At 43.9% G+C, this 27,597-nt stretch overlaps 3 protein-coding genes across 12 annotated transcripts in view; 2 read left to right on the forward strand and 1 right to left on the reverse strand.

Annotated features, from left to right (window-relative positions):
• Positions 1-9,548, forward strand: part of ninl (ninein-like) — a 51,647-nt gene extending 42,099 nt beyond the window's left edge. For 5 of the 6 annotated variants that reach the window (XM_078405299.1, XM_078405300.1, XM_078405302.1 and 2 more), the window contains 6 exons: positions 1,887-2,171; positions 3,119-3,247; positions 4,680-4,793; positions 5,951-6,163; positions 7,938-8,051; positions 8,265-9,548. In XM_078405299.1, coding sequence (XP_078261425.1) covers positions 1,887-2,171; positions 3,119-3,247; positions 4,680-4,793; positions 5,951-6,163; positions 7,938-8,051; positions 8,265-8,453 — 1,044 coding nt within the window. In that variant the 3' untranslated portion in view covers positions 8,454-9,548. The remainder of the gene's footprint in view (positions 1-1,886; positions 2,172-3,118; positions 3,248-4,679; positions 4,794-5,950; positions 6,164-7,937; positions 8,052-8,264) is intronic. The other variant, XM_078405301.1, reaches the window with a different exon arrangement.
• Positions 9,501-26,403, reverse strand: gins1 (GINS complex subunit 1 (Psf1 homolog)). Of its 2 annotated transcripts, XM_078405310.1 has the most exons (7): positions 25,787-26,403; positions 22,963-23,027; positions 21,078-21,176; positions 17,562-17,652; positions 16,959-17,075; positions 11,994-12,068; positions 9,505-10,545 (listed from the first exon to the last, which is right to left on the reverse strand). In XM_078405310.1, the coding sequence occupies exons 1-7, from the start codon at positions 25,859-25,861 to the stop codon at positions 10,477-10,479; spliced, it is 591 nt and encodes a 196-aa protein (XP_078261436.1). In that variant the 5' UTR covers positions 25,862-26,403; the 3' UTR covers positions 9,505-10,476. The 2 variants fall into 2 exon arrangements, with proteins under 2 accessions (XP_078261437.1, XP_078261436.1); XM_078405311.1 differs by lacking the exon at positions 21,078-21,176 and having other exon boundaries at positions 9,501-10,545.
• abhd12 (abhydrolase domain containing 12, lysophospholipase) overlaps positions 26,172-27,597 on the forward strand; it is a 97,948-nt gene continuing 96,522 nt past the window's right edge. For 2 of the 4 annotated variants that reach the window (XM_078405306.1, XM_078405309.1), the window contains exon 1: positions 26,189-26,255. Coding sequence is in view for 1 of the 4 variants with exons in the window: in XM_078405308.1 (XP_078261434.1) it covers positions 26,227-26,255 (29 nt within the window). In the remaining 3 variants the exon portion in view is untranslated. Of the gene's footprint in view, positions 26,256-27,597 lie in introns of all 4 variants that reach the window. The other 2 variants (XM_078405308.1, XM_078405307.1) reach the window with 2 other exon arrangements.

The raw sequence follows: 27,597 nt of genomic DNA on the forward strand, positions 1-27,597 counted from the left end.
CGCCAACATCTTATACAACTGTAACATGATCTCCCATGTGGGTGCCTGAAGTGAAGACTGTTCCTCTCAGTACAGGTGGTATCCAGTCTCGTTTCGCATTCTCTAGTTTTAGCTTCTGCAGTTTTGATTTGTTGTTTTTCTGGGTTGATCTGAATGGTCAGATCTTTCACTGGGTTGACCTGTTGGAATGCATTTTCTTTAAGAAATGCGGCTTGTTTATCCCTGCATCCGGGCTTTGAGAAACAGAATCAAATACCTGGGCGTCGAGTTACACTCCTGCTCTCTTGCCTGTGAGGGTGTCGTTTTTCATTCAGTCCTCGCCTACAAATTGAATAATTCCTGCTTTTGTCAGCTGGGAGAAGGGGAGTGGGGAGAAGCCGTCCCACCTGTTCCTCCTTGGGACGTTCTCATTGTCGTGTTAAAATCGATACAGGCAGATCATTAACACTGTTGTAACCATATACGGGATACAGTTGTAGGCAAGCTCTTACTGAATACTGAACATGGAAAGATAGGCTGAAATATAGCAGGGAAACATGAAAAACAGTCTCTCGGCACGGAAACAGGCCCTTCGGCCCAACTCGTCCATGCCAACCAAGATGCCCCATCTGCACAAGCCCCACCTGCCTGCATTTGCCCCATATCTCTAAACCTTTCCTATCCATGCACTTTTAGACTTTAGAGATACAGTCCATCTTTGGTCCACCGAGTCAGCACTGACTAGGTAGCACTTTCCTACACTCTAGGGGCAATTTATCACTTTACTGTACCCAATTACGCTACAAACCTGTACATCTTTGGAGTGTGGCAGGAAACCGGAGCACCCGGAGAAAACCCACGGCATCACAGGGAGAATGCACAAACTTCGTAGAGACAGCACCCGTGGTCAGGATCAAACCTGGGTCTCTGGCGCTGTGTGTGAGGCAGTAATTCTACCACTGCGCAACTGTGCCACTTAAACAACTACGCATGAGACGGGGTTGGAGAACATGAACTTCATAGAAACTCGCAGCCGAAATGTCGTCCGTTCATTCTCTCCAGAGATGCTGCCCGACTCACTGAGTTCCTCCAGCACTTTGTGTTTTTTAAATGAAATGTTGTTGAGCGGGCAGAACAAGTTTTTCACCTATTGTTTAGCTATATTAGGGTGAAACATTACCCTCAGGTTATGGTACAATATATCCTCGCTGTTGCTAAGAACCAAACAGTAATGTGGTACATCTGAGAGGGTTCTGTAGTAAACAGACGGCAGTCAGTCCTTGCTGAGTGTGACCAGGAACAGTTCAGACATCGTGCCACACAGCCATTAAGTTGGAAAGAGCACAGAAGTGATTCGCCATGTGATCTTGCGAGCTTGAGTTACAGGGAGAGGTTGGATGGGCTGGGACTTTTTTCTTTGGAGAGTAGGAGGCTGAGGGGTGACCTTATTGAGGTGTACAAGAACGTGAGGGGCATGGATAAAGTGAACACTCAGTCTTTTTCCCAGGGTACAGGATTCTAAACCTAGAGGGCACAGGCCTAAGGTGAGAGGGGATAGATTTACAAGGGACCTCAGGGGCAGCTTCCTCACTCAGAGGATAGTCTGGAATGAGCTGCCAGAGGAAGCTATAGAAGTGGGTACAATTGCGATTTTCAAAAGACATTTGAACAGATGTATAGATAGGTTTAGAGGGATATGGGCCGAATGCAAGCAAATGGGACTAGCCCAGTATGCCAACTTGGTCAGCATGGACATGTCGGGCTGAGGGGCCTTTTTCAGAGGTATGCAGCTCCACCACTCAAAGGTGTTTAATATCAAATTTCCAATTATTTAAAGACAAAAATGATGTTCCACCTTCTCGTGCATCGCAGTGCTCTGCTGATTGGTCTTGCTTCTCCTCGTCTAGAATGAAGAGTACATGACTGAGATCGCTCAACTCAACGGCAAAAACCTGCAGCTGACGAATCAGAACTCCCAGTGGTGTGTAAGGATGGAGGCCGGTCAGAGCACCGTGCAGCTGCTCAACAAGAGGCTCGCCCAACTGGGGCAGCAGAAGGAGGAGACGGCCAGAGTGTGCAGGCAGCTGCAAGAGGCCTGCAGCAACTCCGAGAAGGAACATTTCCAACAGCAGTCCACCTGGGAACGGGAGAGGGGCCTCGTGCAGAAGGAATTGCAGGAGTCTCAGGAGAAGGTGAGGCATCTCTCCTCTCGCTCTTGCGTTAGTTCCCCAGGCAACTGATGATATTTACTTTGGTTTATTGTCACGTGTACCAAGGTACAGTCAAAAGCTTTTTTGTTGAGTGCTGTCCAGTCATCGGAAAAACTATACATGATTCCAATCAAGCGGGCCACAGTGTACAGATACAGGATGAAAGGAATAACATTTACTGCAAGGTAAAGTCCGATTAAAAATAGTCCGAGGGCCTCCAATGAAAGAGATGGCAGGTCAGGACCACTCCCTAGTTGGTGATAGGTTGGTTCAGTTGCCTGATAACAGCTGGGAAGAAACTGTTCCTGAATCTGGAGGTGTGTTTTCGCACTCCTGCATCTCTTGCCTAATGGGGGAGGAGAGAAGAGGGAGTGACCGGGGCGAGACTGGTCCTTGATTATGATCAAGGGGCGAGACTGGTCCTTGCCGAAACAGCGCGAGGCATAAATGGAGTCAATAGAAGGGAGTTTGGTTTGTGTGATGGTCTGCATCCACAATTCTCTGCACTTTTTTGCTGTCTTGAATGGAGCTATTCCCAAACCATGATGTGATGCATCCCGATAAAATGCTTTGTATGGCGCACCTGTAGAAGTTGGCGAGAGTGGTCGGGGACATGCTGAATTTCTAAGCCTTCTAAAGAAGTAGAGGCATTGGTGTTGGCCAATGCTTCAATATGGCTGGTACAGGACAAGTTATTGGTGATAATTACTCCGAAGAACTTGAAGCTTTCAACCATCTCTAATTTGGTGCTGTCAATGTATACCAGGGTATGTGTACCACTTCGCTTCCTGAAGTCAATCACAATGTCCTTTGATGATATTAAACCTGCCAGTACTTTTCTTTGCATCGTAACAGCGGTGTGGACAGAACACTGCGGCGTTGGGAATCATGAACTTCTAGGATTTAATTTGCACATGTCCTATGTTTAGATACAGAATCTGGAATTGAGTTTGGAGAGATCGTGTTCTGAGGTAGACCATCTGAAGCTGGAACTCCTGGAAAAGCAACAGGATAACTTCTCCCTGGAGCAGGAGGTGGGATCAGTCACCCACGACAAGGTGAATGTGAATGCTTGTGACTCAGCGCAGATGCTGCAAGTTTATTTTTGTATATTATTGTCACGCGTACTGCAGTACAGTGAAAACCTTTTTTCGTTGCATGCTATCCAGTTAGCAGAAAGACTATACATGATTACAATCAAGCCGTCCAGTGTACAAATACAGGATGAAGGGAATAATGTTCAGTGCAAGATAAGGTCCAGTAAAGTCTCCAACGTGGTAGATGGTAGGTCAGAACCACTGTCTAGTTGGTGATAGGATGGATCAGTTGCCTGATAACAGCTGGGAAGAATCTGTCCCTGAATCTGGAGGTCTGAGTTTTCACACTTCTGTACCTCTTGACCAATGGGAGAGGGGAGAAGAGGGAGTGACTTAGATTATGCTGGTGGCCTTGCCAAAGCAATGTGGTGTAGATGGAGTCATGAAAGGGAATTGGATTACATGATGGTTAGAGCTGCATCCACAACTGGATTGCTTTGCGTAGAAGATTGTTGAGATCTCTGCAACTTTTGATACCTTAGCATTGGTTTATCATTGTCATGTGTACTCAGATACAGTGAAAAAGATTTAGTTTGCTTGCTATCCCATCAAATCATACTGGACATGAGTACAATCAAGCCAAACACAAGTACAGCAGGTTGTGCATACAGACAAATACCAGAGTGCAGAACATAGAGTTGCAGCATTATGGTGTTACAGTTACAGAGAAAACGTCCAAGTCCGCGTACAGTTCTGGTCGCCCCAGCAAAGGTAATAACACGTAGATAGTGGTAAACAAGGCATATGGTGTGCAAGCCTTCATCGGTTGGGGCATTGATATAAATCAGGAATTGTCCCTAGTGTGTAGGATAGTGTTAGTGATTGTTGGTTGGCGCAGACTCGGTGGGCCACATGGCCTGTTTCCGCGCTGTATCTCCAAACTGAACTAAAGCATTCCCCAGCATGTTCCATGCAAAGCCAAAATCCTAAGCAACTCAGCAGCTCCCACCACTGCAGAACCAGGAATCGCTCCCAGGGAAGCCACACTCAGGGCGAGACAGCACAGCAACAGGCTCTTCAGCAGCCTCTGCTAACACTGCCACCCACGACCACCGCAATCCATCGCCTCCAGCAGTTGCTCCCGTGCAGTGTCCTGCTTCCCGAGCCGAATGTGGAACTTTATGGCACTTTCCGAGGGTGTGGGAGGTGAGTTCACGGACTGTTCACAGCCTTCACCTTCCCCTTCACCTTCTATCTCTGTTCCATCATCAGCGGTAACAAATGGTTCCAAACACAAGTCTCATTTAGCAGTAGAAGGTCTACCACTATAGTATCCAATCTAATACATTTAAGGCGAATTTCATTGTATAGTTTTTAAAAGAAAGCAAGTTCCTATACGTAATTAAAATCCCACACATGCATTAATGGTATATTGTGAATGTGATTTTTACAGGTCACCCAAGTGCAGATACTGGGGACTGAACTAGAGTCGATAAAACAGGAATATCAGACTTTACAAAATAAACACGCACAGTTGGAGGCCAGCTTGATGGAGTCTCAGGAACAGGTACTTCACTGATGCTGGAAGCAAACAGCTGGAGGAACAGGGGTGGCAGGGGCTTGGGAGTTATTACTTGAAATTGGAGAATTGACTGTCCATAACAAGGGTTGTGAGCTACCCAAACGGAATATGAGGAGCTGTTCCTCCAGTTTGCGTGTGGCCTCACTCTGGCAATGGAGGAAGCCCAGGACAGAAAGGTCAGAATGGGAAGGGGAGCTAAAATGATTAGCAACCGGGAGATCCAGCAGGCCTTGGCAGCAAGTATTCGGCGAAACAGTCGCCAAGTCTATGCTTGGTCTCACTGATTTAATTGGTCTCATTGGGAACACGGAATGCAGTGGGTGGTTAGAGGAGGTGTATGTGAATCTGTCTCACCTGGAAGGACCGCTTGCAGTCCCTGGATGGAGGGGATATGGGGATAGATGTTGCATCTCCTGCAGTTGAAGGGGAGGGGGTGGTTTGAGCAGGAAGGGATGATTGAACCAAGGAGCTTGCGGAGGGAGCGGTCTCTGCATAAGGTAGAAAGTGGTGGAGATGAGAAGATGTGACAGGTTGTAGGATCACGTTGGTGATAAAAAGAGGTCAGAGGATGATGTGGAGGCTGATGAAGTGAAAAGCAAGGGCCAGGGGAAACTATCCTTGCTCTATCTGGGGAAAGGGGGAGAGGGTAGAACAATGGGATATGCTGGTGAGGGATCCATCTATGACAGCAAGTGGAAACATTTATTAAAGACCAAGGATGTCTCGGATGTCCTAGAATGGAAGGCCTCATTTTGGGAGCAGATAAGGCAGAGGCAGAGAAATTGAGAGTAGGGATGGTGTCTTTGCAATAGGCAGAGTGAGAGCACGAGGAGTCACCATGGTGATTTGGGCATGTGATGTTTTAAAAATAAAATATATAATGATTTAATCTTTATTTTGGTCCAGTCAACCTATTGTTCATCATATGTAGTTTTCCCAGTCAAATCAAAAGCCCCAATAGGGATTTCTTTTGAATGTTAAAAATATATAAAATTAGGAGAGGCATACATAGGGCAGACAGTCAGAACCTTTTTCCCAGTGTGGAAATATCAGAATAGAGGGCATAGCTTTGAGGGGCAAAGTTTAAAGGAGATATGTTACCCCGAGTTCAACTGTGACAGTTGTCATTTCTATGTTCACAGTTGTCGGATGCCAACACTAAACAAATGCAAGCCCAGTCTCAGCACTTGCAGGAGATACGAGAGTTGCAGGAGCACGTTAACAACTGTGTGCCCAAAAAACAGCTGGCACAATTGCAAATGACGATGGCAGAGGAGGAGCATAGAGCACAGCGACTGCAAGAAGAGCTGGGCGTCCAGCGAGAGGAGGCCAAAGACTTGTTGTGTGCACAGCAGGTAAACTAACAAGTTGCACCGCCCGACAGGTGTGGGTCTTAATCTGACCGCAGTTTGCATGTTGTTAATGGCTATCTGTGAATTTATTTGTTTGCATTTACTGGCCTATAAAACTGCACAAGTAAGAATTTACAAACCAAGAACTGCAGATGCTGGTTTATAGCAAAGATAGACACAAAGTGCTGGAGTAACTCAGCGGGTCAGGCAGCATCTCAGGAGAATAAGGAGGGGTGACGTTTCAGGTCTGGACTCTTCTTCAGAATTTACCCTGGACACTCCCTCTCCCATCAAGCAAGAGGTGCAGAAGTGTGAAAACCTCCAGATTTAGGGACAGTTGCTTCCTAGCTGTTGTCAGGCAACTGTACCGTCCTATCATCAACTAGAGTGGTCTTGATCTCATTGGAGACCCTCGGACTATCTTTAATCGGACTTTATCTTGCACTAAAGGTTATTCCCTTCATCCTGTATCTGTACACTGTGGTCGACTTGAATGTAATCATGTAGTCTTTCAGTTGACTGGATAGCACGCGATAAAGAAGCTTTTCATTGTGCTTTGGTACACGACAATCAGATTGATTAGGACTGGCTGTTACAATCCCTGAAGTTTTGCACTACAATCGACTTGTATGGTGTTGTTCTTGGGTATGACCACTAGGTGATGTTGCTACCATTCAGACACATCTTCAGTCGTGTACCGCAACGTCACTGGGTGTTTCGGCCTTTTATCACAAGACACTCTCAGTCGAGGCAGGCCCACCGCAGGGTGATCAGACCTGGGTATCTGTCTTATGGTTAGCCTCTAGATGGTCACGTGGCAGTCCAGACAGCATCTCTTCTTTTCAGCCCACAGCCAGTGACTGCTCCGTTCAGCAGCATTGGCAAGTTCTTTGGTTGCTATCCTTTGGGCCTGCCCTGCCTCCAACTTCCCTCAGGAACCTTGTAGTGGGACTGGCGACAAAGCCCCTGCACCCCACCTCCACTGGATGCACTTTTTCATATCAACCTCGCTCCTCTGCTTCTAGGGCAAGGTTGGAATATCTCAGCCTTTTCCTTTCATATGCCTCGTTCACAGCCTCCTTTTAGGGGACCGTCAGCTTAATGATGAAAACACGTCGACAGGAGTTGGACCAGAGGACGAGGTCTGGTCGCAGGTTGGTAGCTGTGATTTCAACTGGGAAGGTGAGTCTCTGGCCTAGGTCAACATGTATATCCCACTCCCTGGCTGCGTTCAATGGGCATGGGTTGAGAGGCGAGGGGTTAGTCCTGTTTCTCTCCTTCCCGGATGAACCTTAGTACCTTTCATCATTGTACCTTGGTACACGACAAACTAAACTAACTTCATTGTTCCATTGTCAGGACATATAACAATTAAACACTCTCAACACCAAAATGGCCTGAATGGTTCACCTACTTGTAATACCTATTAAAATTCTACCTTGCAGCTGTCCTGCCACCTTTTCCTGCCTAGTTTACAATTTTGTCTGCTGAAGCTCCTGTGAAATACTTAATGTTAAAGGCAGGGTAATCATGCAGGTCAGGACCTTTCTTCATACTGCCGCCACCTCTCTACCAGCTTTCCTTCCCGCTCCAACAATTAGACTGAAGAAGGGTCCCGATCCAAAATGTCCTCCACAGGTGCTACCCGAGCTGCTTGTGTTACTCCAGCACTTTGTTTTTTTGTTGTTATTCAGCATCTGTTAGTGTCCGACCGATTATCAGGTACCAATTACTGACTACTGGAGAATGTAAATAAAACAATTACATTCTGTTTCAGAAGGAGTATGAGAGGCTTCTGAAGGGAATGGAAGAGAGGATGGAAGAGGTGGAGCAGAAACTGAAAAGTGTACGAATGATGCTCGAGGAGAAAATGAACCAGCTGAAGGAACAGGTGAGTGCTTGGGACGGGTGTAAATGTAGGAGGAATCACAGGCTCTGGCCTGCCAGGAGCTCTGCACCACCTAAGACACGCAAAATAAATAAACTCAGATAAAGCACATCTTTACTTTCCGTTGTGAGGTGAATTGTCATTTTACAGTATGTGATCAAAAAGACCTATTGATAATTTGTACTTGCAAAGAAATGATTTGCTTCTTGCCTGCAGTTTGCCAAGAATGCCAAATCTGACCTGTTGCTGAAGGACCTTTATGTGGAGAATGCTCAGCTGATGAAAGCACTGCAGATTACAGAGCAGCGGCAGAAAGGTGCAGAGAAGAAGAACTACTTGCTGGATGAAAAGATTGCAGCTTTGAACAGCCTGCTGAGGAAGATTGCTCCAGCCTCACTCTCTTGAGTGTTCCAGCCCCAACAGCAGAGAGTTAGAGCAGTACAGCAGGGAAACAGGCCCATCAGCCCACCTTGTCCATGTTGACATTCTGGGCTGGTCCCATTTGCCTGCATTTGGCCCACATCAATCAATGGTACCGAGGTACGGTGACATTCCTTTTTTGGCATACAATCCAGTAAAAATCTTACTGTATGCAGGCACAATCATACTCGAGAACAAGAGCGTAGGAATAGATTACACTGAGGCTGTACACAAGAGTCACCATGTTTCTGGTGCCATCTAGTAACATTCAAGGTCATAGTTGTTGACAAATGTAGTCTTAACTTGGCCTTAAAGGCCTGTTGTCCTGGCGACAGCACTAGGTTGGAGTTACGGGGGGTCATCAGCCTGGCCAGGCGATGTTGTCTATGTCCTCTACTGCTGCAGGCCGTGCCTCGGCCTCTGGGAGCGGCATTGATCCAATCGAACCCCAGGCTGCAGCAGGGCCTCCAGCCGCCCACTCCACGGACACCTCGAACTGGACGCATAACTCAGGAACGCGGCATCCCCTCGCCTCACACGGCCATCACTCCGAAACTGTGCCCCGAGCACCTCTAGCAGCCAACCACGGAACCCACAGCGCACCTCCAAGAACGCAGGAGGCAAGCTCACCGGCACCGTTCCTTTCCTCCATCTAAACCCTTCCTGTCCAAAAGTTGTAATTGGATCCAGTTATATAGCTTCCCCTGTCAGCTCATTCCACATACGGACCAACTTGGACAAGGTGGGCCGAAGGGCCTGTATCCGTTCTGCACAGCACTACAACCTAATTCAGTATTTTCCAATATCAACAGGGAACACAAGTCCTTAAAATATATTTGTGAACCTCATGTCACTGCCCCCAGAGCAGAAACCCCCCAGGTTGGATCCAAGCTGAAGACCATCCCTCTTCTGCTGCTATTTTAAACTTTAATGCAGTTATTCTCTGGAAACCAACATGGCACAACTTAATTACTTCTGTCATTGTCATTGCAAATTGAACACGTACAATTGTGCAGTTATTTTTAAATGCTGATTCTGTTGTACAGAAATGTTTGTGATTTTCAGACATTTTATAAAATTCCAAGAATGTCATTGTAAACTATTTCAAATTATTTGGATTAAAATGTACTGTTTATTTAAAGATATAATATGATCTGCTAACCTTGTGTATAGATACAGGCTGTTCCAGTTAAGAGATTGTGGTCCAATCTCTGCTTACACTACATCCAGCTGCAGCTAATAAGCATCAGGCACCCAGGACACAAGCAAACACTGAAATGGTGTCACTGATGAAATGGGAAAATATACAATTAACGACATGATCTATAACACAGCATTGATGCACAGTGGGATCTTGGGATCCAAGTCCATAAATCTTTGAAAGTGGCAACACAGTAAAGATGGCATAGGGTACGCTTGCCTTCATTGGTCAGGCCACATTTGGATTACTGCATGCAGTTCTCTTCACCCTCTAACAAAAAGGATGTGGAGGCTTTGGAGAGGGTACAGAAGTAGTTTACCAGATGAGGGGGGTATTACCTACAGGGAGAGGTTTGACAGACTTGGATTGTTTTCTCTGGAACACCAGAGGTTGCAGGGAAACCGGAGTGAAGTATATAAATGGAGAGGATAGACAGCCAGAACCTTTTTTTCCCAGGATGGAAGACAGATTTTTGGATTGGTACATGGTAGTGGATTATGTGCAGGCAGATAAGAGTTGGTCTTGGCACCATGTTTGGTACAGACATTGTGGGTCAAAAGGCTTGTTCTTGTGCTGTAGGTTCAATTTAAATCTGTGGCACAACCTGCCATCCAGAATCAGTGAGACAAGACAGACAGAAATGTTAACAGATTTACATTTCCTTGTGAGTCTGCTCTTTTGGGGGGGGGGTACGACGAAACACTACAGAGGCCTTTGATCCTGGCTAGATGTTTTAATAAGATAAGGCAATACATGCCAAAGCAACGATGAACAGTCTACAGCGACACAGTCTTCCAGCTGATGTTCTCAGGATAACACATGTTCCAGGATTCCATGACGGATTAACTGCTCACACTTCCACCTGGGCATAAAGTGCTGGGGAAAAAGCAAAAGAATGTAGTATTTTAAACATTGGCTGGAACAAGAAAAGGAAAGTATACTGGAGACACGGGGAACCACAGATGGTGGAATACCGAGGGAAGAAAAATGTTACTATATATGAGCCATACCCCTGGATAACCTCCAGAGAACACTTTGGGTCTTAACTCACGGTAAAGCACGAGAGAAAGATGACCGTTCATCTCCAACAGGAATAACAGAGATAGACGTTGATTGGTCTTCAATTATAAAGTTAGGATTTTGGAATAAACAAACAGAAAAAAATTCTAGTTGAGGGTCATTCCAAGGAAATTGAGTCTAAAGATATCATAAAGGCAGTGATAGAATGTGGAGTTAAAACTGGTGGAGGAACTCAGTGAGACAGGCAGGAATGGTAGAGGGAATGGATAAGCGAGGTTGAAGATCTGTATCCTTCAAACTGACCGAGTCTGAAGCAGGGTCCTGACTCAAAATGTCATCTGTCCATTTCCTCCTCCAATGCTGCCTGACCTGCCAAGTTCCTACAGTACTTTGCTCAAGATTTGGCCCACATCCTTCTAAACAGACCAAATGGTCTGTTTCTGTGAACGACTATAATTCCAGCATCAGCAATATCTTGTGTCTCCATGATAGAATGTGGAGTCGTATAACTGTGGACAACTGCACGGAAACATGTGGTTTATGGCTTGTGTTTCAATGGCAGTCGCTTTTGATAGTAGCTGGTTGCCAGGGGACCCCTCTATCAGCGTTTCATGGGTCAGCCACATGCTTTGAGCAGCTGATTCTTTGTCTCACGGCAGGTGGAGACTGAATTTATCTTCAAGCCTTTAATGAGGTCTCGCATGACAAGGTGGCTGTATAAAAAAAAAGAAAAAGCCCATGGATCCAAGGGAGAGTGGCACAATTAAATTGATGACAGGAAACAAAGGGTAATGTTGACAGCAGACACAAGAAACTGCAGATCCACATCACATGCCTGTGTAAAAATGATGAGGGTTTCTACTTCCACTGCCCTCTCAGCCAGCAAGTTCCAAACCCTTTCACTGTGGGGGGGGGGGGGGGTTGAAAAACATTTTCGCAGCTCCTATCTAAATTCTTCTGTCAATTATTTTTAAGTAATTGATCCCTGGAAAGAGTGCAAAGATTCAAGAGAACGTTGCCCGTACTCGAGGACCTGAGCTGTAGCGAGGTTGGGCAGACTAGGAATTCATTCCTTGGAGCGCAGGAGGATGAGGAGTAACCTTAGAGGTGTACAACATCATGAGGGGAATAGATAGGATGAATGCACTGCCTTTTACCCAGCATTGGAGAATCAAGAACTTGAGGGCACGGGTTTAAGGTGAGAGGAGAAAGATTTAATAGGAACATGAGGAGAGGTGGTGGGTATGTGGAACGAGCTGCCAGAGGAGGTAGTTGAGGCAGGTACTGTTTCACTTAACTCTTACCTGGCTGTTTTTCTTCAGGAGGACTGTTGTACCATCATCGATCTCAAACTCACCGTAATCTTTCAAACACCGCACCTAACGAATATAATGTTTTATTTTTACATGACACAGGGCTTAATCTCACACCATTTCTGATTTCATCACTTCAGGCTGTCTGCCTTCCACAGCCTCCAACCTTATTGTTTCCCAGCCCTGCACAGCCGGTTTTTACTTTTTCCCCAAAATCCATAAACAAACTGCCCTGGCAGACCCATTGTTTCTGCCTGTTCCTGTGCCACGGAAATGATTTCCACGCACCTCGACTCCATCCTATCCCCCCTGGTCCAATCTCTCCCGACCCACGTCCAAGATGCCTCACATGCCCTTCGTCTCTTCAATGACTTCTGCTTTCCGAGCCCCCACTCCCTCATCTTTACTATGGATGTCCAGTCACTCTACACTTCCATCCCCCACCAGGAAAGCCTTAAAGCCCTCCGTTTCTTCCTCGACCGCAGAACCATCCAATTTCCCTCTACTAACACTACTCCACCGAGCAGAGCTGATCCTCAGCCACAACAACTTCTCCTTTGGCTCCCAATTCCTCCGTCCAAGCCGTAGCTATGTGCACCCACATGAGCCCCAGCTATGCCTGCCTCTTTGTAAGGTACGTTGAACAATCCCTGTTCCAGGCATACACTGGGCCTATCCCCGAACCCTATCTCTGTTACTATCTGCACCCAGGCAGAACTCATGGACTTCATCAACTTCACCACCAATTTTCATCCTGCACTCAAATTTACTTCGACCATCTCCGACATCTCCCTCCCCTTTCTTAATCACAGGAAATAGACTATTGATTGACGTTTATTATAAACCCACTGACTCCCACAACTATCTCAACTGCACTTCTTCCCACCCGGCTTCCTGCAAACACTCTATCCCCTACTTCCAATTCCTCAGTCTATGGCACACCTGCGCCCAAGATGAGGTGTTCCATACTAGAACATCCGAGATGCCCTCATTCTTTAGATGAGGACCTCGCTCGTGTCTCCTTGGTACCCTGCAGCTCCGCCCTTGCTCCCTCTCCCCCTAGTCACAACAGACAGATCCCCTAGTCCTTACCTTCCACCCCATCAGCCGACGCATACAGCACATAATCCTCCGAAACTTCCGCCTTCTCCAATGGGATCCCACCGCGAGCCACATTTCCCCATCTCCACCCTTCGCAGAGACTGTTCCCTCAGCAACTCCCTGGTTAACTCATCCCTTCCCATCCAAACCACCCCCTCCCCAGGTACCTTCCCCAGCAACCCCAGAAGACGCAACACCTGTCCTATACCTCCTCCCTCGATTGTCCAGGCTACCCTGTCAGTCCTTTCAGGTTAGGCAGAGGTTCACTTGCACCTCCTCCAACCTCATCTACTGTATCCATTGTTCAAGATGTGGACCCATACATCGGCGAGACCAAACGCAGACTGGGCGATCGTTTTGTGGAACACCTTCGCTCAGCCCGCCTGAACCAACCTGATCTCCCCACTATAATTCTCCTTCCCATTCCTACACAGACCTTTTTGTCCTCGGTCTCCTCCTTTGTCATAGTGAGGCTAAATGCAATTTGGAGGAACAGCGTCTCATATTTCGCTTGGGCAACTTACAGCCCAGTTGTATGATTATTGATTTCTTTCACTTCAGGTACCCCCGGCATTCCCTCCCCCACTCAAGTAGCACTAGCTTCTTATTTTCACCCTACAAACAGCTTACAAAAGCCTTTAACATAACCTTTTTGCATTTATTTCATTCTTTGTTCTTTATCTCTCCACATACCCGTCTATCTCTCATTTCCCTTATCCCTAACCAGTCTGAAGTGTCTCGACCCAAAACGTCACCCGTTCCTTCTCTCTAGAGATGCTGCCTGAGTTACTCCAGCTTTTTGTGTCCATCTTCTGTCCTATTTTCTATGTTCAATTTTCGCCTTATATTGGAAGGGGAAATAAATAATGCCCATTTTCCCTTGAGCAATCTTACAAATGTTCTGAGAATTTGCTTTTTTTTAATGAATTACACAAATCTGCGATTTACACAAATGACAAAACCACAAACCTGTTGAGAAATATTTAGACAAAGCTAAATAGAGGATATGGAGGGATGATAAAGACATGTGAAAATGTAGTGAGTACTTATGAAAACGTGGGGAAATATAGTCCAAAGAGCAATTTAGACCGAGGATGAAAACAGTGATAGGATTAGAGGGGAGATTGCAATGGTGAGGGTACTGTGACCCAGCGGATATTGCTGCTGTGATATAACTCCCGCAGCCTAGATATGTTTTTTTGAGATACAGGTTGGAAACAGGCCCACCAAGTCCTTGCCAACCATCGATCAACAGTTCACACTAGTTTTATATCGTCCCACCACCTCATTCACTCACATGCTCATACAATGCACACATTCAAGGCAATTTACAGAGGGCCAATGAACCTACAAACTTGCATGTTTTTGGGATGTGGGAGGAAACCCACGCGGCCACAGGAAGAATGTGCTTTGGGATAGCATGGATCATCATTAGGGACCACTCACTACTCTGTCATTCTCTCTTCTCCCCTCTCCCTTCGGGCAGAAGATACAAAAGCTTGAAAGCACGCACAATATTTTCAAGAACAGCTTTTTCCCTGCTGTTAACAGAATCTTGAACAGACCTCGCATAAATTAAGGATGTAGTCCCAATTTACCTCGTTGTGGTCCTTGCACTTTCATTTATCTGCTCTTTCTAGTTACATCCTACTGACTGTTGCCCTTCTCTTTTTCCTTATCTGTTGTACTTATATATGGGGTACCTCTGCAGGCCGGCTGGTCAGCACGCAACAAAATAGCTTTTCACTATACCTCAGTACATGTGACTATAAAGCAAACTAAATTGTGGTGTGATTGTTCTCACGAATGGTATGATTTTGCTGGATAGCATGCAAAACAAAGTTTTTCATTGTAATTCGGTACACATGACAATAATAATCTAATGCCAATGGGAAACATGCGATAAGGAATTCTTGATCATAGCAGAATGTTATTACTGGTCTGGATTGTGCAGCTGACTAGAGTGAGGAAAAGGAATCAAGCAGAATCTATCAAAAATGAAACAGGACTTTGAGTTTCTCTTTTCACAAATGCTTTACACCATCTTCTATTTTTATTTTTGATTTACAGCATGTGCAGTTGTTAGTTTAGAGATAAAGCATGGAAACAGGCCCTGTGGCCCACGCCGACCAACGATCACCTGTTTACACTGGTTATATGTAATCCCACGTTCTCATCCACTCCCGAACCACTTCGTTTCACTGACTGAATACCTTCGCTCTGTCCGCCTTGACCTACGCGATGTCCCAGTTGCCAAATACTTTAACTCTCCATTCCATTCCAACTTACCTTTTTATTCTGGGCCTCCTCCACTGTCAAAATGCAATTTGGAGGAATAGCACCTCATATTTTGCTTGGGCAGCTTACAATCCAGAAGTATAAATATTGATTTCTCTAACTTCAAGTAACCCTTGCATCCCCTCTCTCTCCATCCTTCCCCCACCCAAGTCATCGTACTAGTTCCACTGTCGTCCTGCTGAGTTTCACTGTTTGTATCACTCGTTATCACATTCCCCACAGCCAACAATGAACTCCACCTTTACCTGATCACCATTGATGGCTTTGCTTTGTTCTTTTGCATACCTTTCATTCATTTGTTCTATGTACCTATCATAATTTTGTTTTCCTCTCCCCTGAATCTCAGTCTGAAGGGTCTCAACCCAAAATGTCATCTATATCTTTTCTCCAGAGATACTGCCTGACCCACCGAGTTACTCCAGCATTTTGCATCTTTGGTGTAGACCATCATCTGCAGTTCCTTCCCACAGGTAATAGGTGGAAACAGGGTTTTTGATAAGCAGATGGTTGGACTAAAGGCCAGAAATGATAAAAAGGTGTGAGACAAAAGAAATGGAGTTGCAAATTGTGAAGTTGGAGGAAGGAATTGGAAGGGAAGGTAAGAAATGAGTGCGAGCTCAGGGGAGGAGGAAAGAAAGGGGGATTATGTGGAAGAGGAAGGGAAAGGGGGAAGGTTTTGTAGTTACCTAAAACTGGAGAATTCAATGCTCATTCCATTTGGTTGCAAGCTACCCCAGCTAAATATGAAGTGCTTTTCCTCCAGTGTGTGTGTGTGTGTGTGTGTGTGTGTGGCCTCACTCTGGCGATGTAGGAGGCCCAGGACAAACATCTCTTCCCACCATTCTGACTGATGAATACTAATGAGCCAAAAGCTGTCTTGACCACATAATCTACCCATCTGAAGAAGGGTCTCAACCCAAAACGTCACCCATTCCTTCTCTCCAGAGATGCTGCCTGTCCTGCTGTTAGTTCAGCTTTTGTGTCTATCTTCAGTTCAAACCAGCATCTGCAGTTCCTTCTTACACAAAACTAAACTGAGGAAATTGATACAAAACAATAAGGGTGGCATATGGAAAAGTGACAAAATTTTGATGGAAGGCTTTAGAGGATTTTAAAGACCTGATCAAAGAAGAGAATTCTGCAATTGTCATAATACTGGGGTAAATGGGCTTGAAGGAGATGGTTGAGCAAAAAAAATAAATAATTAAAATCGTATAGGTTTATTGTCATGCGTACCAGGGTACAATGAAAACCTTTGTTTTGCATGCTATCCAAACACGAATGAGCTGCCAGGGGGAGCTGCCAGTTGAGGGAGGTGCTATAACAGCACTTGGGACAGATACATGGATAAAAAAAGGTTTAGAGGGATATGGGTCAAATGGGGCATTTTGGTCGGCAAGGGCCTGTTTCTGTGCTGTATGACAATTTCAGTCACCGTCTTATTTTGGCATGAAACTTAGGTAGCTATCAAGTAAACTTCTTCAAGAACCCAATGAACCAACTTCCCTGCAAACATCCACAAAGTCTCAGATGCTACACCTAGACTACAAAACTTACCTCAATAAATAGACTTTTTGGTGGTTTCATATCTTGAGTTATATCCAGCCCTTCATCTCCTCCAATGGCTCTCATATAAGTGGCCAGTGACTTTTTATACTGATTGAACCACTCTGTCTGTGGGGAAGAAGAAATCAAACCCAATTTTTAAAAAGTACCACTAAAATAGATACAGCATGGAAACTGGCCGTCAGCCCACACCAGTTCTGTCCGACACACCGGGGATAATTTTACAGAGGCCAATTAACCTACAAACCTGCACGGTTGGTCAGTGTTGTAACCAACAAAAGGGGATCGCATTAACACAGAGCATTAAGGGACACAAAAGACATTCACATATCAGAGTTTGGAACTGGTTGATCACAATAATTAAAAAAGCTAAATATATAACGGGGAAATATATCGCAAGGCCTCAGGATAAGAACAGGGAATTGGTTCCAAGGATATATAGCAGGCACAGCTCAAGCTGGCTACATCCTGTACTCTCATTTCTACAGTTCTATGAAAATACAATTAAATGAACCTTTAGCATATTAAAGGGATGTAAGAGGGTAGAACACAGGATGGGCCGCAGAGCCTTTAGGTTGTCCAAAAGCAAATTACCTCTTCAGGAGCAAAATGGAACCGGATTTCTGATGGCAGGACACTTCCATATTCCCACCTCAAGGATCGAATCCTTAGCATACGGTCATATCTGCCAAAGAGAAGCCTGTTGATCACTTTTCCCTGACACCATTTATTTCCTTTAATCCATCCTCAGAAGGCACAGGTTTTGTAATAGTTTTCCCAAATTTACAGTGCCTCCATAATGTTTAGGACAAAGACCCATCATCTATTTATTTGCCTCTATTACACAATTTGAGATTTGTAATAGTAAAACTCACATGTAGTTAAAGTGCATTGTCAGATTTTAATAAAGGCCATTTTTATACATTTTGGTTTCACCATGTAGAAATTACAACTGTGTTTAAACATAGCCCCCCCCCCCAATTTCAGGGCACCATAATGTTTGGGACACATGGCTTCACAGGCGTTTGTAATTGCTCAGGTGTGTTTAATTGCCTCCTTCATGCAGGTACAAGAGAGCTCTCAGCACCTAGTCTTTCCATCACCATTGGAAACTTTTATTGTTGTTTATCAACACGAGGACCAAAGTTGTGCCAATGAAAGTCAAAGAAGCCATTATGAGACTGAGAAACAAGAATAAAACTGTTGACATCAGCCAAACCTCAGGCTTACCAAAATCAACTATTTGGAACATCATTAAGAAGAACGAGAGCACTGGTGAACTTACCAATCGCAAAGGAACTGGCAGGCCTGGAGAGACAGGGCACGTACGTGAGGATGCTATTCATTGACTATAGCTCTGCCTTCAACACGGTCATCCCCACCAAGCTCATCACCAAACTCACCGGCTAGGCCTCACCTCGTCGTTATGCGACTAGATCCTGGACTTCCTGCTGGAGCGACCGCAGGCAGTGAGAATGGGCCCGCACCTGTCCCCCACTATCACCCTGAGTACCGGCACACCACAGGGCTGTGTTCTGAGCCCCATGCTCTACTCCCTATTCACACACGACTGTGTTCCTGCATTCGACACCAACACCATTGTCAAGTTTGCAGACGACACAACGGTCTAGCTAAATAATTTATTGCATCGTATGGGAGGCGCATTCCCAATCTCATTGTACCCCTGTACAATGACAATAAAAATATATTGTATTGTATCCTATCTGGTCAAGTTCAAACAAATGCCTCAACACTCATTGTTCATTCTACAGCAAGACAACGATCCTAAACATACTGTTGAAGCAACAAAGGAGTTTTTCAAAGCTAAAAAATGGTCAATTCTTGAGTGGCCAAGTCAATCACCTGATCTGAACCCAATTGAGCATGCCTTTTATATGCTGAAGAGAAAACTGAAGGGGACTAGCCCCCAAAACAAGCATAAGCTGAAGATGGCTGCAATACAGGCCTGGCAGAGCATCACCAGAGAAGATGCCGAGCAACTGGTGATGTTAATGAATCACAGACTTCAAGCAGTCATTGCATGCAAAGGATATGCAACAAAATACTAAACATATCTACTTTCATTTACATGACATTGCTGTGTCACAACCATTATGGTGCCCTGAAATGGGGGGACTATGTACAAACATTGCTGTAATTTCTACATGGTGAAACCAAAATGTATAAAAATGGCCTTTATTAAAATCTGACAATGTACACTTTAACCACATGTGATTTTTACTATTACAAATCTCAAATTGTGTAGTACAGAGGCAAATAAATAAATGATGGGTCTTTGTCCCAAACATTATGGAGGGCACTGTAAGAACAGACTATTTTCTAAATGGAGAAAACCTGCAGACAAGGGATGTACACAGTGATCCAGGTGTTCTGGTCCATGAATCTCATGGGGCAGGCAGGGAGAGCAAGTGTTTCAGAAGCCAAATGCATTTTGGCCTTTATGGCAGTGTTGGAGTTTTGAAATAGTAAAATATTATTATAGTTGAACATCTGAAGTACAGTTATGACTGTCTTTTTTTTATGGCAGGATATACTGGGATTGGAGAAAGTCTAAAAGAGATTCACTAGGCTAATTCCTGGGATGAAGGGACTGAATTATCAGGAGCAGTTAAATAAATTTATTTGAAATTCCAAAGAATATAGATGTATGAGAGGTATCTTGTAATCGATACAAGATCCTAAGGACAGAGTAGATATCAAGAGGTTTCTACCAGCGGGAGCTCGAATGAGGCGACACTGTTGCAAGATATGGGGCGGTCATTTTAGACTGGGTACACCAGAGACAACTTTTTGCAGAGGGTGGAGTGTATTTGGAATTGTCCACCCCAGAGGGCCACAGAGACTAATCACCATGGGTGTATAAAGAGAAGCCTACGCTGCTTCTCCTTTCTTATATCCTTATGAATTAGTAATAGATATTTTTTATAGCAACCACCACACATTTCCGTCACAGTTGCAAGGAGAAAACAAGGACGTAAACTTTGTGGGAAGTGCATAATGTAGATATTCAGTTTTATAATATACTGCCGGTTACAGTGGAAACTCTCATCCAAGTTTTCATTAACCCAGCTGAAGGGTCCATACTCTTCGCAATGAGGTTAATAACTCAGTGGTATAAATTTACTAAAGAAGGATTAGTTGTGGAATTGGTCTGACACAGGAAGCTGCTAATTCACATGAACGTTTGGGAAGATCCTATTTCAAAGCAATATTAAAACCCCTCAGTAAACCACAGTAGAACTGCCTGATACAGATCTTGACCTGAATTCCTTTTCCGCCACATATGCTGGTTGACCAGCTGAGTTCCTACAGCAGTTTGTTTTATTGCATTAAAACCCTTCCAACTGAATCTCTGCACCTATGGTCCAGGCTATACTTGTGTTTCATGATTACACATTGCACTCCACTCTCATGTTAAACTAATCTTGCAGTCAAAAAAATTAAGTTCTTTCTGAGATCAATCCTTAATTTTACTGTTTGTTTTTAAAGCTGTGTAAAAACCTCTCTAATACCATCACCTATGCCTTGCAGCTCTCCTGTTCAGTACTTTGTGACAAAATATACTTTTGACATTTACAAGATAAATGTATATTTGTATTGTTTATACTTTAAAAATCACCATTAGGAAAGACCCCAGAGAATGCCCACCCACCTTACCCAATTCCACTTCTTAAAAGACTAGAGCAGGACAAATAGAAGAGATGTTCATAAATTCTAGGAATTTATGAATGTATCTCTTCTATTTGTCTAACTGTATATTTTGTTAAGAAGTGGATTTTGGTAAATAGATTTAAACAGATAATAAACCCTTTAATATCGCAGGATTACTCCATGTGCACACAATGTTAGATTATGTAATTAATCTAATCAAACTGAAAATGGAATAAATTAACATTTGAATATATTGGTGTGCAACAAGAACGAAGTCGAAGTGGGAAGTATCTGGAAATCAGTAGACAGAAACTAAACAACAGCAGTGTGCCCCCAAAAATTCCTTAAAATAACAGATTATCACAGAGCACTAGAGATGAGAAAGCCTATCACTAAAAAGCACAGGGCCCCCGGTATAACTTACAACCTGCAACATACAGGTATGCTAAAACGCAGCGTTTGTTCCTCAGCAAGCAGCAGTGACGAAACTTGATCGTTGGGATTAAGTCAGTCTTTTCCTCTGATTTAGCCTCATTTCTACAAAAATAATGAATAATACTTTAATGAATGATACCTGATTGTCACATGTACCAAGGGTACCTAGGTACAGTGAAAAGCTTTATTTTGCATACAACCTAGGCAATACACAAGTGGTGCCATGTGTTGGCGCCGACAATGGTACAAAAGTACTGAACAGTCCTATCTACTGCCTGTCGCCACAAGTGGTAGCAGGCCCTCATCCCCCCTTTGTTGTCAGCACCCCCCCCCCCCCCCACAAATTGTTCGTGACTGCCCTCCGCCATTGATCTCGCTGGTCCACCTCGTTCTCAGTAAACACAAAGATTTTACTAACTTCCAGTTCATTATCATTCTTCTTTGACTTTCCTGTTCAACAATCACTATATACATACCTCCCAACATTTGATTTTACAAATCCATAATTTTGATGTCCAAAATTCAGAATTTTACATCAAAATTCATAACATGGCGTGTAATGCAACTTTTCAGCAAAAAAGGTATGCATGCCAAATACGTATACACATTGCGCTACATTCATGTGTGAAAAACGACTATTATTTCCAACAGTCTGTAGTTGGACTACATGTACAATGTCCGGCCTATCATGAGTATATTCTGCTATTTATAGAAAGGTTATTTTGCAACACAAAGAAAAAAAGTTTTTTTTTCTATTTTGCTTTTTCCTTACACATCCTAATTCTCTTAGTATTGAATAAAAGAACAATGGTCATAAAATGTATGACTAAGTTACGAAGAAAGAGTTGATATACGCGACACGACTAAGCATACACAAGTACTTGAAGTAAATTCGCACATTCATTGATAATCAGCCCAAAAAGGTGGTAATTGGCTTTTCTGCTGTGTTTTATATTTTAACCCGATCTTAATTAATTAATATAGTTATATAATCTTGCACTTAAATTTAATATTTACTCATTACAGTTCCACCACTAATTTTCTGGCACTCTTGGTTCCAGAGCTTTGCTGGTTTAACCAGCTGGCTAAGGAAGTCTGCTATGGGGATAGATGTGCTGCTCCAGCTGGGATGGAGTTCCAGAGCCCCGGCCGCAGGTTGCAAATTCAACCCACCGATCGGCTATGGAAGTCCCGATGAGGTCGAGATTGGCTGCCTTGCCCAGCCTAGGTGCCACATTTTCGGGGAGACTTCCAGGGCGGGGGGATTTCTCGCAGAACCCCTAGCGACCGAATTAACAAATTGTAATTACCTACTGTTTTGCGGAAAAATGTGAGGCTAAATCGGAATGGTGGAAATGAAATAAGAAAGCAGAAACTTTATGCCAAATTCGGAAGGGTTGGGAGGGGTGTATATATTAAGATGACTTTAAGACATTGGGCGGTATGGTGGCACAGCTGGTAGAGCTGCTGCCTCACACACCTGAGATCCAGGCTGGATACTGACCTTAGGGCTGGATGTTTGAAATAAAATGCACTCCTGTCTCAGAGCAGTCTATGGCTACAGTATGAAAGTGGCAACGTCACATGTTGTGCTGTTGCAAGCAAGAATGTGATTGTTTCATTTTGGTACATATGACAATAAAACACTATGGTCTCTCTTCTTGACAGCAGTGACTGCTCATTACCTGATACGGAGTAAAGCCAAGCATTTGATTTTACCTCAATGGCGAAGCTTTATATTGAATGGGTTAAACATTGCATTTGAACAAAACATTGTAACCCAGGGAAATAATTGCAATGCAAACCTCACACACGTAGAGGTTTAATTACTTAAAAGGTTCACATAATTTCAGAGTGAAATCTTGAAGAAAATATTAAATAAACTTACACATCGCTTTGATTCTGTTCATACAAGGCCTTCATCTCTTCAAGGACTTCTCTGATACCATCCTCCTGTAAGAAACATATTTTTATTTGAGATAGCCAGATATTTGTACATGTTTAGTCCATTTATTGTCATATGTACAAGGTACAGCAAAAAGCTTTTTGCTGTGTGCTATCAAGTCAAAGAAAGGATCAAGGATCAAGCTGTCCACAGGATTACAGCTTTTTGCTGTGTGCTATCAAGGATCAAGCTGTCCACAGGATTACATAGTTAGTGTAAGAAGTGTTGCTATGAAATAAAGATTTAAAAGAGTGGAGCAATTCTAATGTATGCTAGCAGAACCTCTTCTGAGACCAGCACTCAAAACGTTGCCATGCTCAGGTGCCATCTTGCTCAGATATTTACATAATTACTAACTACCACGTGGATATACAAAGAACTCACTGCACTGAGAAAGATTGCAGTTGATCCAACGTGCTGGTGCCTTTGTTCCACCCTCCTCCTCCCCTCCCCCCCCCCCCAAACCCTTTAGCATACCCCTCCATTCCTTATCCACATGCTTCTCAATATGTCCTTTATACAGGGTTTACATTTCTCAAACTGCCAAAGCTGGGATTGAATTTATATTATTTTGGGCACATCTTGATATTTTTTTGCTTCTGGTATGTAGCTACAGGAGGACTTTTCTTAAAATAAACTAGCTTAAAGCACCAGCATAATTCAGTTTATAACACTCAAAAATAGACCAGACGGGATAACAATGTGTTATCTCATTTCTGTATTAGGGTTAGGAAAAGTTAAGTTTAAAACTGGCAACTACATTCTTTATCATGGCATGGGCATTTTGTAATACTATGTAATTAGCCTTTTACTAAATTATCAATCTTCTTTTAAAAGGAAATGGTATTTGTTACTCATGGTACTTAGATTTAAAGCTTCTTTCCAAGACTTCTTTTTACTTATTATCTTTTCTAACTTGTCCACTAACTATATGAAAAAATTATTGCAAGTAGATTATCTGAGAATCTTACCACCATAAAAATGTGGAAACTGATGAGAAGTGCATTGAAGAAATCTAACACAGAAGTGAAGTTTTAAATGATGCCAGGACATCTGGTCCTTCGCAATCAGGAGGAATTATTTCCAGTTAGAGGGCAGCAAGACTAGTGTTCAGAAAAAAAAATCATTCCAATTATTTAGCTAATTTCAGGGTGAAATGTTGTCAACGGTAATTTATTTTAAAATGAGATAGTGGGCATATGAGTAATACGTCTTTAACAGACTGATCAAATGACTTTTAAAACAAAATAGATACTTTTGAATAAATCATTAAAACTTCAGTGTTAAATGAAACACGGGTCAGAAAATTCTGTCCCAGATCCCGCAAATAGACCAGTAACTAATTAAAACAACATATGGCAACACAATTATAGAGTAAGTAGAAAAGTTCAGAAGAAGGAACGCTTCAAAGAACTCTGCACTATTTCATTACACATGATCCTTGTGAGCTTCGAACAAGAGATACTGAGCTATAAGGATTGGCAAATTCTCTCAATCTAAATTTGACGTAGCTCAATTACAACTGATGTCCATAAATATTTCAAAACACAAAAGGATTTCTCTAAGACGAGAGCTGTCATTTTGTTGGTGACTGCAAATTCAAGTCATCAATTGTTACAACTCGATCACCCAGGAATGAAGGAGACTACAGAGAGTGACCTCCCCAATATCGAAAGGATCGATAGGAGGAGCATCTTCAAAAAGACAAGAAACATCAAAGAACCTGGCCACCCATTTCATTACCACCATCGGAGAGAAGGTACACGAGTCTGAATACCGTGACCACCAGGTTCATGAACAGCTTCTTCCTAACAATCATCAAATTCTTGAGCATTATACAACATTAACCTCAATGAACTTCTCTGCACTGCCTTTGGTTGCACTAAGGACTTTGGGACGTTTCTTTGCACTAGTATTATGGGTTATTAAATTATTGAATTTGTTTATTTTATATTATCTATATATATTGCATTTACAGACGTAAAGTTGCTGCAAGTAAGAATTTCATTGTTCCATTGTTACTTATGAGAATCAAACACTCTTGTCTAGTTATTTGGTAGTAGAGAAATGCCTGCAGACATGACTACAACTGGCTTAAACATCTTTTCCACAAGGGGGCCTCAATGTTACATCCAGAATTTACAAATCTCTGTTATATATTGAACATTACTAGACCACTGGGAAGCCTTTGTGCCACTTACTGGATTTACTGTGAAAATATCTAAAGACAACTTCAAACCTCAACATTGACCTGTTATGTCAATACTTTGCAAACATAGTTAAATGTGGGATAGACACAAAAAGCTGGAGTAACTCAGGCAGCATCTATGGAGAGATGGAATAAGTGACGTTTCAGGTATAGACCCTTCTTCAGATGTGGGATTGGGAGACACAAGGAACAGTACATGCTGGAATTTCAAGCAAAAACCAAGAGCCAGGAGTGTTTAATTACCGACAATGGAACTCTTACAAAGTGCTGGAGGAACTCAGGAAGAATCTGTGGAGGGAATGGGCATACAATATTCCTCCAATGCTTTGTTTTTTTTAAATTCAACTTTGGATGTAGTTGGTGGATTACTGTTCTGTAGTGTTTTGAATTATCTTAATCTACATTGATCCAGCAGTTAAATATTTGGTCTAAATCATTCTTCTTTTGCACCCGAAACATCACCCATTCCTTCTCTCCTGAGATTCTACCTGACCCGCTGAGTTACTCCAGCATTGTGTCTATCTTCGATGATTAATAGCCTGATGGTTGTTCACACACATTGAATGGAGGCAGTTGTCCATCCGTAGCGCGCTGCAGCTCCCGGATCAGTTCCACCGCCTTTTCACAAAACATCACTTCCCACCAGAAGTGTCCCTGTTCGTCGCCGCTCCCTCACAGACCGAAGCGGCCGCCGCTCCCTCACACAGACCCAGGGGCTGTCGCCTTCAGCGCCGCTCCCTCACGCGGACCCAGGGGCTGTCGCCTTCAGCGCCGCTCCCTCACGCGGACCCAGGGGCTGTCGCCTTCAGCGCCGGTCCCTCACGCAGACCCAGGGGCTGTCGCCTTCAGCGCCGCTCCCTCACGCAGACCCAAGCGGCCGCCGTCTCCATTAAACGAATTCTCCCGCCATTGCCGCTTCCGGCCAATGGGAGCGCGCCGTAGACGTCACTTCCCCCGGAGGTCGGCTCCCGCAGCGTGATCCATGTAAACAGTAGACAATGTTCCCCTCAAAGTGTTCCCTGAAGAGGTAAAGACGCGGCCGTGTGTTTGCTGTGTGATTATTGTATTAAAGCGTGTGTAGCCAGTGCTGTCGATGGCACCTTTTCCCGTTTAAATTCAGACGTTTAACCCCTTTGCCAGACGTCGCGGGCGCCTTCCAACGGCCGCCCTCGGACCACGCGCCTGCGCACTGACGCCCGTGCCCAGCGGCGCAGGCGCCAGCCTCAGCCCGCTGGGGCGCAGTCTGTTCAACATCAACACTGAGCTTTAGGTTTATTATTATTGTCACCTGTACCGAGGTACAGTGAAGAGCTTCATTTTGCATGCTATCCAAGCAGAGTAGATAAAGTAAGAGTTTGAGTTTCATTTATTGTCACGTGTACGAGGTACAGTGAAAAGCTTTTGTTGTGTGCTAACCAGTCAGCGAAAAGACAATACATGATTACAATCATGCCATCCACAGTGTACAGATATATGATAAAGGGAATAACACGAATAACGTTTAGTGCAAGATAAAGCCGGTAAAGTCAGATCGAGGATGGTCCGAGTGTCTCCAATGAGGTTGATAGTAGTTCAGGACTGCTCTCTAGTTGTTGGTAGGATAGTTCAGTTGCCTGAGACCAGCTGAGAAGAAACTGTCTCTGAATCTGGAGGTGTGCATTTTCATACTTTTGTACCTTTTGCCCGGTGGGAGAGTGGGGAAGAGAGAGTGGCCAGGATACGACTCATCCTTGGTTATGCTGGTGGAGTCAATGGAAGATAGATTGATTGTGTGATGGTCTGGGCTGCATCCACAATTCTCTGCAATTTTTTGCGGTCTTGGATGGAGCTGTTCCCAAACCATGTTGTGATGCATTCTGATAAAATGCTTTCTACTGTGCATCTGTAGAAGTTGGTGAGAGGTGTTGGGGTTATGCCGAACTTCCTAAGCCTTCTAAGGAAGTGGAGTCAGGTGTGCTTTGTTCGCCGTTGCTTCAATAAGGTTGGCCAGGAGAAGTTCTTGGTGATATTTACTCTGAGGAATTTGAGTAAAATTCTCTACCTCAGCATTGTCAATGCAAACTAGGGTATGTGTACTGCTTTGCTTCCTGAAGTCACTATCTCCTTTGCCTTCCTTACATTGAGAGAAAGGTTGTTGTCTCGACACCAGGACACAAGGTTCTCGATTTCCTTCCTGTACTCCGTCTCATCATTATTTGATATCTGGCCTACAATGGTGGTGTCATCTGCGAATTTGTAAATTGAATTAGATTGATACATGGCTGCAGTCATGGGTGTACATGGAGTACACGAGAAAAACTTCAGATACTAGTTTGCAAAAGACACAAAGTGCTGGAGGAAATCAGCCTGAAGAAGGGTCCATTTTCTGC

The sequence above is a fragment of the Rhinoraja longicauda genome, chromosome 9 (assembly GCF_053455715.1).
Source record: "Rhinoraja longicauda isolate Sanriku21f chromosome 9, sRhiLon1.1, whole genome shotgun sequence".
In the NCBI taxonomy this organism is placed as follows: Eukaryota; Metazoa; Chordata; class Chondrichthyes; order Rajiformes; family Arhynchobatidae; genus Rhinoraja; species Rhinoraja longicauda.